This window comes from Talaromyces stipitatus, genomic scaffold (assembly GCF_000003125.1).
Source record: "Talaromyces stipitatus ATCC 10500 scf_1105507295523 genomic scaffold, whole genome shotgun sequence".
NCBI classification, from domain to species: Eukaryota; Fungi; Ascomycota; class Eurotiomycetes; order Eurotiales; family Trichocomaceae; genus Talaromyces; species Talaromyces stipitatus.
In genome coordinates this window covers 3,586,148-3,599,747 of record NW_002990113.1, presented here as the reverse complement: position 1 = coordinate 3,599,747, position 13,600 = coordinate 3,586,148, and the positions used below count along the sequence as shown (strand labels likewise).

General features: G+C 46.6%; 5 protein-coding genes across 5 annotated transcripts; 3 read left to right on the top strand and 2 right to left on the bottom strand.

Moving 5' to 3' along the window:
* Window positions 1-230: 230 nt before the first annotated feature.
* TSTA_072480 (CBS/PB1 domain-containing protein) lies at window positions 231-2,562 on the top strand. Its single transcript, XM_002341201.1, has 4 exons — window positions 231-489; window positions 545-1,418; window positions 1,469-1,563; window positions 1,613-2,562. The coding sequence occupies exons 1-4, from the start codon at window positions 292-294 to the stop codon at window positions 2,468-2,470; spliced, it is 2,025 nt and encodes a 674-aa protein (XP_002341242.1). The 5' UTR covers window positions 231-291; the 3' UTR covers window positions 2,471-2,562.
* A 271-nt stretch (window positions 2,563-2,833) lies between these two features.
* TSTA_072470 (importin beta-3 subunit, putative) lies at window positions 2,834-6,969 on the top strand. The gene is made up of 7 exons (XM_002341200.1): window positions 2,834-3,051; window positions 3,212-3,402; window positions 3,465-3,687; window positions 3,744-3,919; window positions 3,967-4,398; window positions 4,457-6,522; window positions 6,578-6,969. Exons 2-7 carry the CDS (start codon window positions 3,220-3,222, stop codon window positions 6,783-6,785), a joined length of 3,288 nt encoding a protein of 1,095 aa, XP_002341241.1. The 5' UTR covers window positions 2,834-3,051; window positions 3,212-3,219; the 3' UTR covers window positions 6,786-6,969.
* Window positions 6,970-7,129: 160 nt separating this feature from the next.
* TSTA_072460 (uncharacterized protein) lies at window positions 7,130-8,377 on the bottom strand (the record flags this gene model as incomplete). Its single annotated transcript, XM_002341199.1, has 2 exons — window positions 7,130-8,144; window positions 8,319-8,377. The coding sequence occupies 2 exons, from the start codon at window positions 8,375-8,377 to the stop codon at window positions 7,130-7,132; spliced, it is 1,074 nt and encodes a 357-aa protein (XP_002341240.1).
* Window positions 8,378-10,816: 2,439 nt separating this feature from the next.
* On the top strand, window positions 10,817-11,947 carry TSTA_072450 (isoflavone reductase family protein; the record flags this gene model as incomplete). The annotated part of the gene is made up of 3 exons (XM_002341198.1): window positions 10,817-11,111; window positions 11,166-11,541; window positions 11,605-11,947. The coding sequence occupies exons 1-3, from the start codon at window positions 10,838-10,840 to the stop codon at window positions 11,945-11,947; spliced, it is 993 nt and encodes a 330-aa protein (XP_002341239.1). The 5' UTR covers window positions 10,817-10,837.
* Window positions 11,690-13,383, bottom strand: TSTA_072440 (Fe-containing alcohol dehydrogenase, putative; the record flags this gene model as incomplete). The annotated part of the gene is made up of 3 exons (XM_002341197.1): window positions 11,690-12,385; window positions 12,448-12,981; window positions 13,037-13,383. Coding segments are annotated over 3 exons (1,256 nt in total), but the record flags the coding sequence as incomplete, so codon positions are not given.
* Between the last annotated feature and the right edge of the window lie 217 nt (window positions 13,384-13,600).

Below are 13,600 nucleotides of genomic sequence, written 5' to 3'. Positions count from 1 at the left end.
CCTGAGGCATAAACATCAGGAGCTTTTTGCAGGAGTGGGGCACATTCACCGCGTCAGTACGAGCTAAACCTCTCCCGGCTTAGCGGTATGCTAGCTCGCTGGAATTTGGAACCCCGTGCCACCCCGACCCACGGCTTCCTCCCGGGATGGTTGTTTATCTTTCTTTCCCTTTGGAACATGCAACGCTTCTCGTCCCGTCTCCTTGTTGGTATAATTCCGTCTCTTATTACATATATACTCTTAATATAACCATCTCCTCTCTGGGTGCTCGTTCAATACTACTTTGACAAGATGTCTGCCGCCGGCACGTATCGAGGCACCCCGAACAAAACAATTGGCCGAGGCAAGATGCCCGACTTTGACTACAATAGCAGTCCTGGTTCTCATATCCCTCGTCCCAAACCTGAGTCGGCTATAAGTCAGAGCGATGTAGGAAGTTCTGCTACTGCTGCGAGCAGGCAGAGACAGAATCAATCGAAACGAGATGAGGTACGTAATTGCACATGGCAGTCTGCTGTTCTCATGCTGATCATCTTTTATCTAGGCTATTCGTAGGAAAATGGAGGCAGACCTCAATAAGAAGCGTCATCACGTACAACGCCCTCGTCACAATCGCAAAGCTCCTCCCGGAACCGTATTGGCTTTGAAACCCAGTCAGGCTCTGCAGATCAAGCCCAACACCACCGTGTCCGAGGCCGCACAGTTAATGGCTGCGAAACGAGAAGACTGCGTTTTGGTCACCGACGATGATGACCGGATTGCCGGGATCTTCACTGCCAAGGATCTTGCATTCCGTGTTGTTGGAGCGGGCTTGAAAGCCAGAGAGGTGACAATTGCTGAGATCATGACTAAGAATCCTCTATGCGCCCGCACTGATACCAGTGCTACTGATGCTCTCGACCTCATGGTCCGGAAGGGTTTCCGCCACCTGCCTGTGATGGACGAGAATCAGGATATCTCAGGTATTTTGGATATCACTAAATGCTTTTACGACGCCATGGAGAAGCTAGAGCGTGCGTACAGCTCGTCTAGGAAGCTCTATGATGCATTGGAGGGTGTACAGTCAGAACTTGGGTCCAGCCAGCCGCAACAAATCATTCAATACGTCGAAGCTCTCCGTCAAAAGATGTCCGGTCCTACCCTCGAATCGGTCTTGGATGGCATGCCTCCAACTACTGTATCGGTCCGAACCTCAGTCAAGGAGGCTGCGGCCTTGATGAAGGAGCACCATACAACCGCTCTTCTTGTCCAAGATCAGGGCTCTATCACCGGTATCTTTACTAGCAAGGATGTTGTTTTGCGTGTCATTGCTCCAGGTCTGGACCCTGCGACTTGCAGTGTGGTTCGCGTGATGACTCCTCACCCGGACTTTGCGCCCACCGATATGAGCATCCAAGCTGCTCTGCGCAAGATGCACGGTATGTATTTTGCGAGCAATTGAAGTTCAATTGACTAATAATCAGAACAGATGGACATTATCTCAACTTGCCTGTCATGAATGAAGCTGGCGAGATTGTCGGCATGGTCGATGTGTTGAAATTGACATATGCCACACTTGAGCAGGTTTGTTCTTGAAATCATGTAACAACTGATTCTTATGCTGACGGCTTAGATCAACTCTATGAACACTGGTGACGACGAGGGCCCAGCTTGGAACAAGTTCTGGTTGTCCATGGACCATGAATCCGATTCTATGGTCTCTGGCGGTGGCAGTCATCGCCCCCATACTCCTCACCGGTCCGTACTCAGCCCCGACCCGTCCAAGCCTGGGTTTGATCGCGGTGATAGTGTACTTCCCAACGAGTCAGCTTCACATCATGGTGATGATATGCATTCGGAACTTCTGGATCACCACGTCGACGATGTCAACACCCCCTTCGCATTCAAATTCAAAGCGCCTAGCGGCCGTGTGCACCGTGTGAATGTTATCATCTCGGAGGGTCTCTCTGCGCTTGTTGCAAGTGTCGTTGCTAAACTGGGTCAAGAGTCGGAAGCTGTTGGTGGTGTACCATCGGTCGAAGAGGGGAAACTTAGCAGTACAGGATTTGCTTTGAGTTATCTTGACAATGAGGGAGACACCGTTTCTATTACCACCGATCAAGATCTTTCAGATGCTGTTCACCAGGCACGAAAACTTCATCATGAGAAGGTTGATTTGTTCATCCATGATCCTTCTCAGCCACCAATTCCTACCACCGTCGAACCTCAACCAGTTCTATCGAAGCCGCCTACCCCTCCCGAGTCCGTCCTCAAAGAGCGTGCTCCTAAACACATTGAGGAAGACGAAGAAGAAGACGAAGAAAAGTACAGTCGATCAACAAGAGCGTCAAAGCAGCAGATCCCTCAACGTCTTCCAGAAGAACAACTTATTGCCGGAGTACCCAACGATCTTTTGCTGCCTGGTGCTATTGTCACTCTTGCCGCTGTAATTGCCGGAGTCTTCATCCTTAGCCGGGCAAGCAGTAGATGATTGTAGTTTCTGTTCGAAAGATCTGTATAGATATTTTCTTTTCAAGGGACTGTTGCCTTGTCTGTTTTTGTAGCCTTAATTAATATCGCATGCATCTCTTCTATTTTTAACTGGTGTTCTATAATTATCATTGAGCAAATGCACATATTTCAAGGCATTCATCCTATATAATTCCTGCATTTTGAGAGTAAAATAGTTGACTGGTCAATTGTAAAAGGAACTACTTTTCATACAAGTAGCATGCTAAGACCGAATTAAGCCCAATCAGACTTAGTGTGGAGCGGACCGCAGAGCCAAAACAAACTGCGTGTGTTGTGTTGGCTCATTCCGAGAAGGCGGGTGGAATTTCATTCACCTTCATTCATCCCACTTCAGACACGCCCTCACCTCCAAACCCCCCCAGACAGTCACATCTTTCTTGTTTTGAGTCACAACAAAGACAAAAAAGGTTGTCTTTTGGGCTGAGATGCAGATGCTGCACCTGGGCTAATTTGAACTCATTCACACAATCTTATTGAATGTCCAGCTACACCTCGACTTCATCTCGACTCGGAGAAAAAAAATAATTTAAGGATCAAAAAGTATGCAAAAATATCCCCGCTTTCAATAACAACAACATCCAAAGAAATCAACTACACAGCAACAAAGGCAATATTGTGTGAAAAATTTGTTTTTTTTGTTGGATTTTTGATTTGCATATATCATATTTCCTTTTATATGCTCTGATCTGACCGAATATAGCTTTCAGGATGTCCTTACTCGCGCCTGAAATCCATGCTGCTCTTTCGCAGCTTCTGGCGGCCTTGACCACCCCCGACAACACTGTACGAGCACAGGCAGAGGAACAGCTCAACAATGAATGGGTCCAGAATCGGCCAGATGTGCTTCTTATGGGTCTAGCAGAGCAGCTTCAGGGAGCAGAAGATGCCGCAGTGAGTTCAGCCACCTTTTTTCCTTGACTCGGATTTGTATCTGACGAGTGGTTTCTATACAGACACGATCTTTCGCCGCGGTCCTGTTTCGACGAATAGCTACCAGAAACACTAAAGACCCGCGTACTGGTGAGACCAAGGAGTGTTTCTCTAACTTGAGTCCTGAGCAACGCGTCGCAATTCGTGAGAAGCTTGTTGGCTGCCTAAGCAGCGAGACACTACCCGACGTCCGGAATAAGATTGGAGATGCTATTGCGGAGATCGCACGCCAATACACAGACAACGGTACGTGTTGAAGCCTGGAAAGAAAATTGCGCAACGGCTGACGAAACGAGAGCTAGGCGACTCATGGCCCGAACTTTTAGGAGTATTGTTCCAGGCTAGCCAGTCTTCCGAAGCGGGCTTACGCGAAGCTGCATTCCGAATCTTTTCTACAACACCAAGCATCATTGAGAAACAACATCAAGAGGCGGTTTTGAATGTTTTTAGCAGGGGGTTCAAAGATGATCATGTTGCAGTACGTCAGCTTGCCAGTAACAAGAATCCAGTGCTTACGGTGTATAGGTGCGACTCGCGGCAATGGAGGCTTTCTCTGCCCTCTTCCGCTCTATACCAAAAAAACAACACGCCGGTTTTTTCAGCCTAGCTCCGGATCTTTTGAATATCCTTCCTCCCCTCAAAGAAGCGGACGAAGAAGAAGAACTTTCAAAGGCTTTCCTTTCCCTTGTCGAATTAGCCGAGTATTCCCCGAAAATGTTCAAGAATCTCTTCAACAACCTTGTAAAATTCAGCATAAGCGTTATCGCCGATAAGGAACTTAGCGATCTCGTCCGACAGAATGCGCTGGAGCTCTTGGCAACATTTGCTGAATATTCCCCGAATATGTGCAAGAAGGACCCAAATTATGCTACGGATATGGTTACTCAATGCCTCAGTTTGATGACGGACGTTGGTGCTGACGATGACGATGCCCGCGAATGGGGTGCTACGGAAGATGTGAGTTGTTGAGCCAATTTGATCCTTTTGGCTTGAGCTAATGAGTAATCCCAATTAGCTTGAACTCGAGGAAAGTGACTTGAACCATGTCGCTGGTGAGCAGACGATGGATCGATTGGCAAACAAGCTTGGCGGCGATATCGTCCTTCCCGCTACTTTCGCTTGGATTCCTCGCATGATGTCGTCTTCCGCTTGGAGAGATCGGCACGCTGCGCTTATGGCTATCTCTGCGATCTCTGAGGGCTGTCGTGACCTAATGATCAGCGAGCTCGACCATGTTCTCGCTCTTGTCGTCCCCGCTCTTCAAGATCCTCATCCACGTGTCAGGTACGCAGGATGCAATGCTCTTGGTCAGATGAGCACCGACTTCGCCGGCATTATGCAAGAGAAGTATCATGCTGTGGTTTTGAACAATATTATTCCTGTCCTCGACTCGCAAGAACCACGTGTCCAGGCTCATGCTGCGGCTGCCTTGGTCAACTTCTGTGAAGAGGCCGAAAAGAGTATCCTCGAGCCCTATCTCGGCGATTTACTTCAACACCTCCTTCAGCTTCTGCGCACCGACAAGCGATTCGTCCAGGAACAAGCTCTTTCCACCATTGCTACTATCGCAGACTCGGCAGAGGCAGCGTTCACCCAATACTATGAAACACTTATGCCTTTGCTTTTCAAAGTTCTGCAGGAGGAGCAGTCCAAGGAGTACCGTCTATTACGTGCGAAGGCTATGGAGTGTGCTACTTTGATTGCGCTAGCTGTTGGAAAGGAAAAGATGGGTCAGGACGCAATCAACCTGGTCAACCTTCTTGGAGCAATTCAGCAAAGCATCACGGATGCCGACGATCCACAATCCCAATACTTGCTTCACTGCTGGGGTCGTATGTGCCGTGTTCTTGGCCAAGACTTTGTACCTTTCCAGAGTGCTGTTGTCCCACCTCTTCTTACCCTTGCTGCCGCCAAGGCCGATATCCAATTGTTGGAAGATGATGAACAGGCTGAGATGGTTGAACAAGATGAAGGATGGGAACTTATTCCGTTGAAGGGCAAGCTCATTGGTATCAGGACGAGTCTTTTGGAAGACAAGAACACCGCCATTGAGCTTCTCGCCGTCTACGCTCAAGTCCTAGAAGGATCATTTGAGCCCTACGTCGCTGAATGTTTAGAGAAGGTTGCAGTTCCTGGACTTGCCTTCTTCTTTCACGATCCTGTGCGCGTGTCCTCCGCCAAGTTGATTCCCCACCTGCTCAATGCTTACAAGAAGGCTCACGGAGTCCAATCCCCCGGATTTGCCGGACTCTGGAACAACGTGGCTGGAAAGATTATCGAAGTTCTCAGCGCCGAACCTGCCATTGATACCCTTGCTGAGATGTTCCAGTGCTTTTACGAATCAGTCGAGGTGGTTGGCAAGAATTGTTTGACTCAGGAGCATATGCAAGCATTTATTGATTCCGTCCAATCGTCTCTGGAAGATTATCAGACCCGAGTCAAGGAACGTGCTCAAGAGGAGGCTGAAGCTGAGGACAACGACGAGGAGAATATGTCGATCGCCTATGCTATTGAAGATGACCAGGCTCTTCTGAGCGATATGAACAAAGCCTTCCATGCCATCTTCAAGAACCAGGGATCTAGTTTCTTGCCGTCGTGGCAGCGCCTGATGCTCATTTACGATGCATTCATCAGCAGCAGCGATCCAACACAACGTCAATGGGCAACCTGCATTATGGACGATGTACTTGAATTCTGCGGCCCGGATTCTTGGGCTTTCAAGGATCACATCTTACAGCCTCTAATTAACGGCTTACAAGACTCCAACGGTCCCAACAGACAAGCCGCTTCGTACGGTGTCGGTATTGCTGCTCAAAAGGGAGGTCCAGCTTTCGCCGAGTTTGTTGCTGCTAGTATCCCCAGTCTGTTCCAGGTCACGCAGCACCCTCACGCAAGAACGGAAGAGCATGTATTTGCGACTGAAAATGCTTCGGCCAGTATCGCAAAGATCCTACGATTCAATAACGAAAAGGTGCAAAATCCACAGGAGATTGTTGCCAACTGGCTTAACACATTGCCAATCACAAACGATGAAGAGGCTGCTCCATATGCCTACTCTTTCCTCGCCGAACTGATTGACCAGTAAGTTCTTCACCACCTATCCCAACCCTTTGATCGTAAACTAACGAGAAAATAGACAAAACCCCGCCGTCCTCTCCAACGCAGACAAGGCATTCGGATATATAGTTCAAGCCCTCGACAACGAGACCCTCCAAGGCGAAACAGCCAAGAGGGTCGCCGATGCCGCAAAAAGATTAGTACAAGCAACAGGCATAAACGCAGAGGCGATCTTGGCTGGTGTCAATCCAGATAATCAGGAAACCGTGAGGAAGTATTTCCAGTAGAGCGGGTGGCCTTTTGATGTCTTTGCTCTCTTGTCATGATGAAATCTCTTATGTGTAATTCTCTTCACCAGGAAATTAGTTAGTTTATACAGATGGTTTTAACATTCCCCCAATGCCATTTTCTTTTCAGCTTGAATTTCTACGGTGTGATGTTTATGCCTGTTAATAGGACAACTCTTTTAAGATTGTTAATTCTTGTCGAAGATCGGGCTTCTCTACCTTTTACATGACTGAGACAGATCTCAATCTAAGATCATAAGTATATACAAATATGTACAATGGCATACCTACACCCCAGGATAACTGTACAACCCCAGGTCCATGCAGATATTGCTCAATCATAATCAAGGCTGATTCAACCTCGATTCATTTAATATGCAACCCACATCATGCAACTGCAAAGCCTCGGCATCATCCTCATTATACCTCCTGCTCGAGGTAGTAGCAATATCAGCGAGTTGAGCATCGGCCCATATCAAGGCCAAATCCTGCTGCTGTTGCTGATTACTATCATTCTCATCCTCGTATTCAATGCTGAAATGATTCGTTTGTAGGATTGGGTATGGTCCGGCTATATTGTTGACTGGTAGGAAGATGATAGATGAATTTGTAGTCGTGAATCCGCTTTCTGCAGCGGCACGACTACATTCCCGACGACTATTCCGTGACGATCGACCGCTTCCATTCGTTGGTGTAAGGGAATTCGATGGAGTTACAGCTGTAGGCGGTAGTTGAGGTAGTAAAAACGACGCGAATGGCGACGGTGGTGGAGGTGGATCATCACCAGCAGAAATAACAGTTTGACATGTAAGTTGTGGCGATGAAATAGGCCAAAAATCATTCGCCAGACCAGATGGGCAGAAAGGAGCAGAAGGATTAGTATCGGCATTACTGAAATCGATACTGTCGACGCCGGTGGTTGCTGTTGTGAAGCGTGAAAGGGGGTGAGAGCCGAGACTGGATTTTGTGGCCCCGCTGGTACTGCTGAGATGTCGACGGTGGTGTTTTGTTTTCTGTGAAGAGGAGGATTGCTCGAATGATTCATGATTGTTTTGACGACTGCTGTGATGTGTGGTGGGTTTGGATTTTCTGCTGTATATGCTGCTGCATGTATTTGGCTTTCTGAGTCGATGGAGTATAGACGATTCTTCATGGTCATCTGTGGAAACACGATGGCTGCGGATGGAAATGTGACCTGCTCCGTTGTTTCTGTCATGACGCCTCGTGAAAAACTTCAATCGATCGCTGGAGGTGAGTTTGTTCCATAGTCGATGTCTTCGGAGGCGTTTATATGCTACCAAGAGCACGGGTCTGATCTTGGGTATTGAGGCTGTGATTATGATAACGGCGTCTTCAATTCTTTCTTATTTTGTTAGCGACAAGAAGAACAAATGTTAGGTATTTGATTGATACTTACGAAAACCAATAGATCCATGTATTGAGTCGATCTTTGACTTGTTAGCGGCAAAATGTGAATTGTGTTGTAGTATACTCACATGCAAGATCGGAATCATCACTTGCGAACCGACTCACCGCGATGGTAGCAAGGACTTGAGCAATCGTAGCGCTGAGACTGTCAAATTGTGATTCATTGGTTCGCTGAGGTAGTAGAACTTACATTAGGCTTAGAGAAAGAACGATTCCAAGGCTGACTTGGTTGTATCTTGGGACACGTATTTGCAGAACTAAACCTAAGGCGAGGAATGTAAGGCAGAGATTTGTCGCTGCATTAATGGCTAGATATTAAACATTAGTATCGTGTTTTATATATAAAAGATTGATAACCTACCCCCTTGAACATATTGCACCACCAACGCCGAACCCGACGTCCAACACACTCCCGCCTCCCAAACACCCCTAGAATTCATATCATCCGGCGCACATTTCACGAGATTATAAACAAGAAAAAACACATTGACAATCACCTGTAGTACAATTAGACTCCAAATCAGGTACGTCCTAGGCCGCGAAATGCGTCGAATGAAATATAGCAAGAACACGGCGAATGAGGTTCGACCGAAGATTGTGCACAAAGTGCCAAAGATCATGGAACACATTTGGAATCGCATCATGTTCACGAAGGCCTGTCGACTGGAAAGTTCGGCGTTGTGCCTGTCGAAGCCCCAGTATAGGGAGATTGTGGATGTGGTTGTTTTGACTGTTTGGAAGATCTAGGCATTATCAGACCACAGGTCAAAAGGGCACAGCTATTGTATTAGAATGGGGGGACTACCCATGCTATAATCATCAAAATATCATCCGCTCGAACAACACGCAGAATCCCGAATTGAGAGATAAGTCGAAGGATCATGACTACGCTCGACGGGGCGAATAGTACCCATATAGAGATGAGACTTTTGGTTTGATGTGCATTCAATCCATTATTTGAGTTTGTTTGTTGTCTAGAATCATGCGTAATATCCATGACTGACTAATGGAGAAGGAAAGGAGGGCTCGCGCTGCATTTGAGTAGAGTCCACTGATGAGGTGCTACCGGATGCACGCATTTATCGTATTATAAGAACAATGGCTGTATTGCCGTTCCTTCAGCCTTCTGGCAATAGTGATCAAATCAGCAACGACATTTTAAGGACGTTGGTATCGAAAGACTGCAAAATGATATTGATGGAACTTGTTGATATAGGACGGAAAACAAAAATTGAATGGATATACCTACCTTACGTAAAATATAAATCAATCAACTCGGCACCGATATATTTAAACAGGAAGGTGATATCTCGTCGTGGCAAAAGACTTCCAGGTCATTCTTTGCTCATATTTCGCTTTACCTAGAAGGTACAGGTGGAGGCATAGATGTCACCTTTGACAAAAGTACGATTCAGCCGAACCCTTTACCAAGATTCTCTTTTCGAGGCTCGTGCGAAGAGGGCCAGGCGAGGTATAAGGAGATTTTTCCTACTTCTTGGAAAAAGGGAGATTTGCCGAGGATAGATCCCAAGGTTTCGATGGAGAATTTTCGAACGTCAAGTTCGTACAGCAGAGTTTCAAGACAGAGAAAATGCCACATTCAAAATCTTCTATAAGTGAAATGACCAAATCGAGTGACCAAAGTAAAAAGAAAATCGCAAAGGGAAATCTAGATCGATGACCGCAAAGTCTAGATATCCAATTACAGTAAGACTTTCCGGATGCGGAAATATTTTGACTGGTCGATTTCACGGGTGGTCAAAGTCAGCTTCGGCTCGACAAAATGGAGGTCTACGGCCAATTAAATTCTCGGTTGATTTTGCCGGTACGTGTTTTGACGTGTTTACAGGGCTTCTTTGTTAAGAGTTTAGGTATTCGATTATCAGTTCGATAGGGTACATGCCTTTGCAAACCTTGGGAGAAATGTCACAGCACGGCTCCACAGGGCTGGCTCCTGCTTCTTAGATTTTGAGTCCTAGGAGATAGCGTGATCAATCTGGGGAGTTAAAAGTAAATCCTGTCCGCTACTACCAAGAATTGATGGGTGTGAGCTAATGGCTGAATATTTGCTTAGACATCCTGAATTGAGGGCTTGTTTAGACTTAGCCCTAATCTCAAGGCCAACTTTGGGTGAACCATTCAGACATGAACAGATCGCCAGAACAACACACCGAGACGATTTTTTGACAGTCCCTGATTAACTCAAGCAATAATAACGACAATTTTGTTATTCGACTAAACATGTCCTCTCATGCTGACAAATTGACGTCTTCTACCTGACCACCAAACCCCGAGAATTGACCAATCACAGGACGCCAATTCGTATATGTACAAAATGTCGAATGCCGAAATGCTTCTTATTAATATCACGATACGAATCTTTAAGACATTAATCAAATAATCTCCACTCAAAAGCATCTCTGTCTCATATTTCTCTACGGATTAGTAATGTATCTGACTTAAAAAGTTAACGTTCAATATATTCGGGTATAGACCTGATTGATAATCAACCGTTTTAGGTGCGGGGGAAGATGAAGTGATGATCAAAGGTATCTGCATAAGTACCACCTCGTCTTCTGTTGCTTCCTTCCTCTTTTTTCATTGCCTCAAAGCAGTACGTGCATATGCCCAGTGACTACAAAACCAATTGGCCTGGAGCAATGGCAGACTTCAAACCGCGCAATATCCTCATAATCGGCGCAACAGGGAACATTGGCCGATTCATCACTCAATCAATCGTCTCTGCAAGATCCGAGTTTGATCGCATCGCTATTTTAACTAGTGCTCCGGCAGCAGGCAGTGACAAGGAAAAGTTCATTGAAGAACTCAAATCGAAGAACGTTGAAATCATTATTGGTGATATCAACAACGAGACGAATGTTGTGAATGCTTACAAGGGTACTCATTCCCTCTCTACTTAGTACTATCTCGACTAACTCAAGACAATGGAAGGAATCGACACAGTAATCTTCGCCCTAGGCCGAGGCGCCCTCCTACCTCAAATCCAACTCATCAAACTCGCCGCCTCCCCTGGCTCATCTGTTAAATGGATTTTCCCTTCTGAATACGGCACAGATATTAAATACGGCCCTTCATCAGCTAGCGAGCCTACTCATCAGGCGAAACTCAAGATTAGAGCTTATATTGAAGAAGATGATGGAATCAAGAAAAGTGGCCTTAAGTACACCTACGTCGTAACGGGTCCGTATCCGGAGATGTATTTCAAGGGACCAGCAGGATATCCGCAGGCTGGCAGTTGGGATGTCAAATCCAAGACAGCCTATTTACTGGAGAAGGATAATAAGATTAGTTTTACGACTATGAAGGAGTATGTCCTCCCTTCCCTTTTCTGAGTAGCAGTTCTGAAAGATGATACTAATGGATGAAATAGCACTGGCGACCTCGTCCTCGCCGCCCTCCGCCATCCATCCGCATCCTTCAACAAAGCTCTCAAAGTCAATTCCTACACTGTCACGCCAGCCGAAATCCAAGCCGAATTTGAGCGACAAACTGGCGGTGGATGGACCGTTCACGAGACGTCCATTGACGGAGTGAAGGAATTCGAAAAGACTGCTTGGGAAACTGGTCGTCCTGATGCGGCTATTTATACCTTGCGTCGAATTTGGGCTGAAGGTGGGACTTTGTATGAGAAGAGGGATAATGATGTTATTGGGAATCCGGAGTTGTTGACTTTGAAGGATACTGTGGCTTGGTATATTAAGACTTCTACTTAGGTACATAGACTGACAAAAATGTACATTTATATGGTTCTACTATAGTTTAAGCTCTTCGATGGTCTATTCAACAACCATCTCCAAAATCTCCAAAACCTGTCCTTTCTCCTCCAATGGGACTGGATTAGTCTTGCACCATCTATCTTCTAGACTGTGTTCCGCCAACTTGTCGAGCTGATCACGGCCAACCCCTACATCCTTGAGGGACCGGGGCATACCCAATTCGCGGATGATGCCGTCTAGGACATCTCCAAGATCTGCTGATTCAGGGTTGATGTTGTACTTCTTGACGACTTCCTGGACGGTCGGTTGGTCAAGTAGAAACTTCAAAACGCGTGCTTGTCGGTTATTGTTTGCGCTTTTGGAGGCGTTGTATTTGCATACGGCTGGGAGCAGAATACAACTTGTCTCACCGTGGCCGACTCCAAGGGGACCAAGCTATATCTATTAGTCTTCTATAAAATTTCCAAAAGAAAGGAAAAGAAAAGGAGAAGGAATACCTGATGACCTATCCCATGACTAGCACCCAACTCAACCACCCTTTCCGGATGCGTACAAGCAGCCATAGCATCCACAGAACCCAACTGACAATTCAACCGCGCCTCATAATCCTTTTTGTCATGCTTACTCCTCAACAATCCCGGCACCAGCATCCCCAGCCCCTTTTGCGCCAATTCATCCGTCTCTTCATAAGACACAGTTGAACAAAGAGTCTCTACGCAATGATCAACTGCACGGATACCGGTACTCAACCAGATAGAGTCCGGTGTTGTAGCAGTCAACTCCGGATCGAGGATGATCAACCGTGGGCCGCGGAGAGGCTTTTGGAAACTGTGTTTGCGATGCGTCTTGTCGTTTGTGCCGCCTGCGAAATCGGAGTATTCGCCTGCAGATAGGGATGTTGGGATGCTGATAATGGGTATCACTGAACCCTTAATTGCACTTTTCTTTCCGGCGGGTTCGTTGCTGTCTTTGTTTACGTTTGTGGTAAGACTGTATAGACCGTCGAATGTAGTGACGTCGTTTGCGAGGGCCTGTTACCTCGTCAACACTTTTCACTATTCCTCTCAAAATGAGATGAAGACGTACAAAAGAAACAATCTTCGCAGCATCGGTCAAACTCCCCGCTCCAAGAGTGACCAACAAATCAGCCCCAACACTCTTCGCATCATTGATTATCTCCACAACCTCAGACCACAATGTATGCGGCTTCATACCAATCCGGACGCCTGCAAACTTGCTCCCCAGGGCACGCTTGAGCCTATCCAGAGCATCGGTGTTGCGGGACAGGGATCCGGAACATATCACGTATACTTTCGAGGCATGGAAATAACTCTCGGCTTGGCTGGCGGTTGCTTCTGGGAATGGAGCGCCGTATGAGATTCGGGGTTCATGGCGGCCGGCGAAGGCTGGTCGGATTGTCGCTTGGGACATTGTTAGAATTGGCAGAGGTTAGGCTACTGGTGGTGAATGTTCAAGTATTTGGAAGCTGATAAAAGGTCAATTTTCAGGATCTGAGCTATATACATTGTTCTATGAAAGTATGACAAATGATGCGGGGTCTTTCGTAGGCATGATGTTGTAAGCAGTTGGAGATGTCTCCCCACATGAAGATATCAATTTAGTCATGGGGCTAGCATCAACACCAATGTG

Bases quoted from the DNA above. Each gene is read 5' to 3' on its own strand.
- TSTA_072480 (XM_002341201.1), top strand. From the start codon at position 292: ATGTCTGCCGCCGGCACGTATCGAGGCACCCCGAACAAAACAATTGGC. The intron at 490-544 runs GTACGTAATTGC...TCTTTTATCTAG, and splicing joins ATCAATCGAAACGAGATGAG to GCTATTCGTAGGAAAATGGA. The intron at 1,419-1,468 runs GTATGTATTTTG...TAATCAGAACAG, and splicing joins TGCTCTGCGCAAGATGCACG to ATGGACATTATCTCAACTTG.
- TSTA_072470 (XM_002341200.1), top strand. From the start codon at position 3,220: ATGTCCTTACTCGCGCCTGAAATCCATGCTGCTCTTTCGCAGCTTCTG. The intron at 3,920-3,966 runs GTACGTCAGCTT...TACGGTGTATAG, and splicing joins TCAAAGATGATCATGTTGCA to GTGCGACTCGCGGCAATGGA. The intron at 6,523-6,577 runs GTAAGTTCTTCA...ACGAGAAAATAG, and splicing joins CTCGCCGAACTGATTGACCA to ACAAAACCCCGCCGTCCTCT.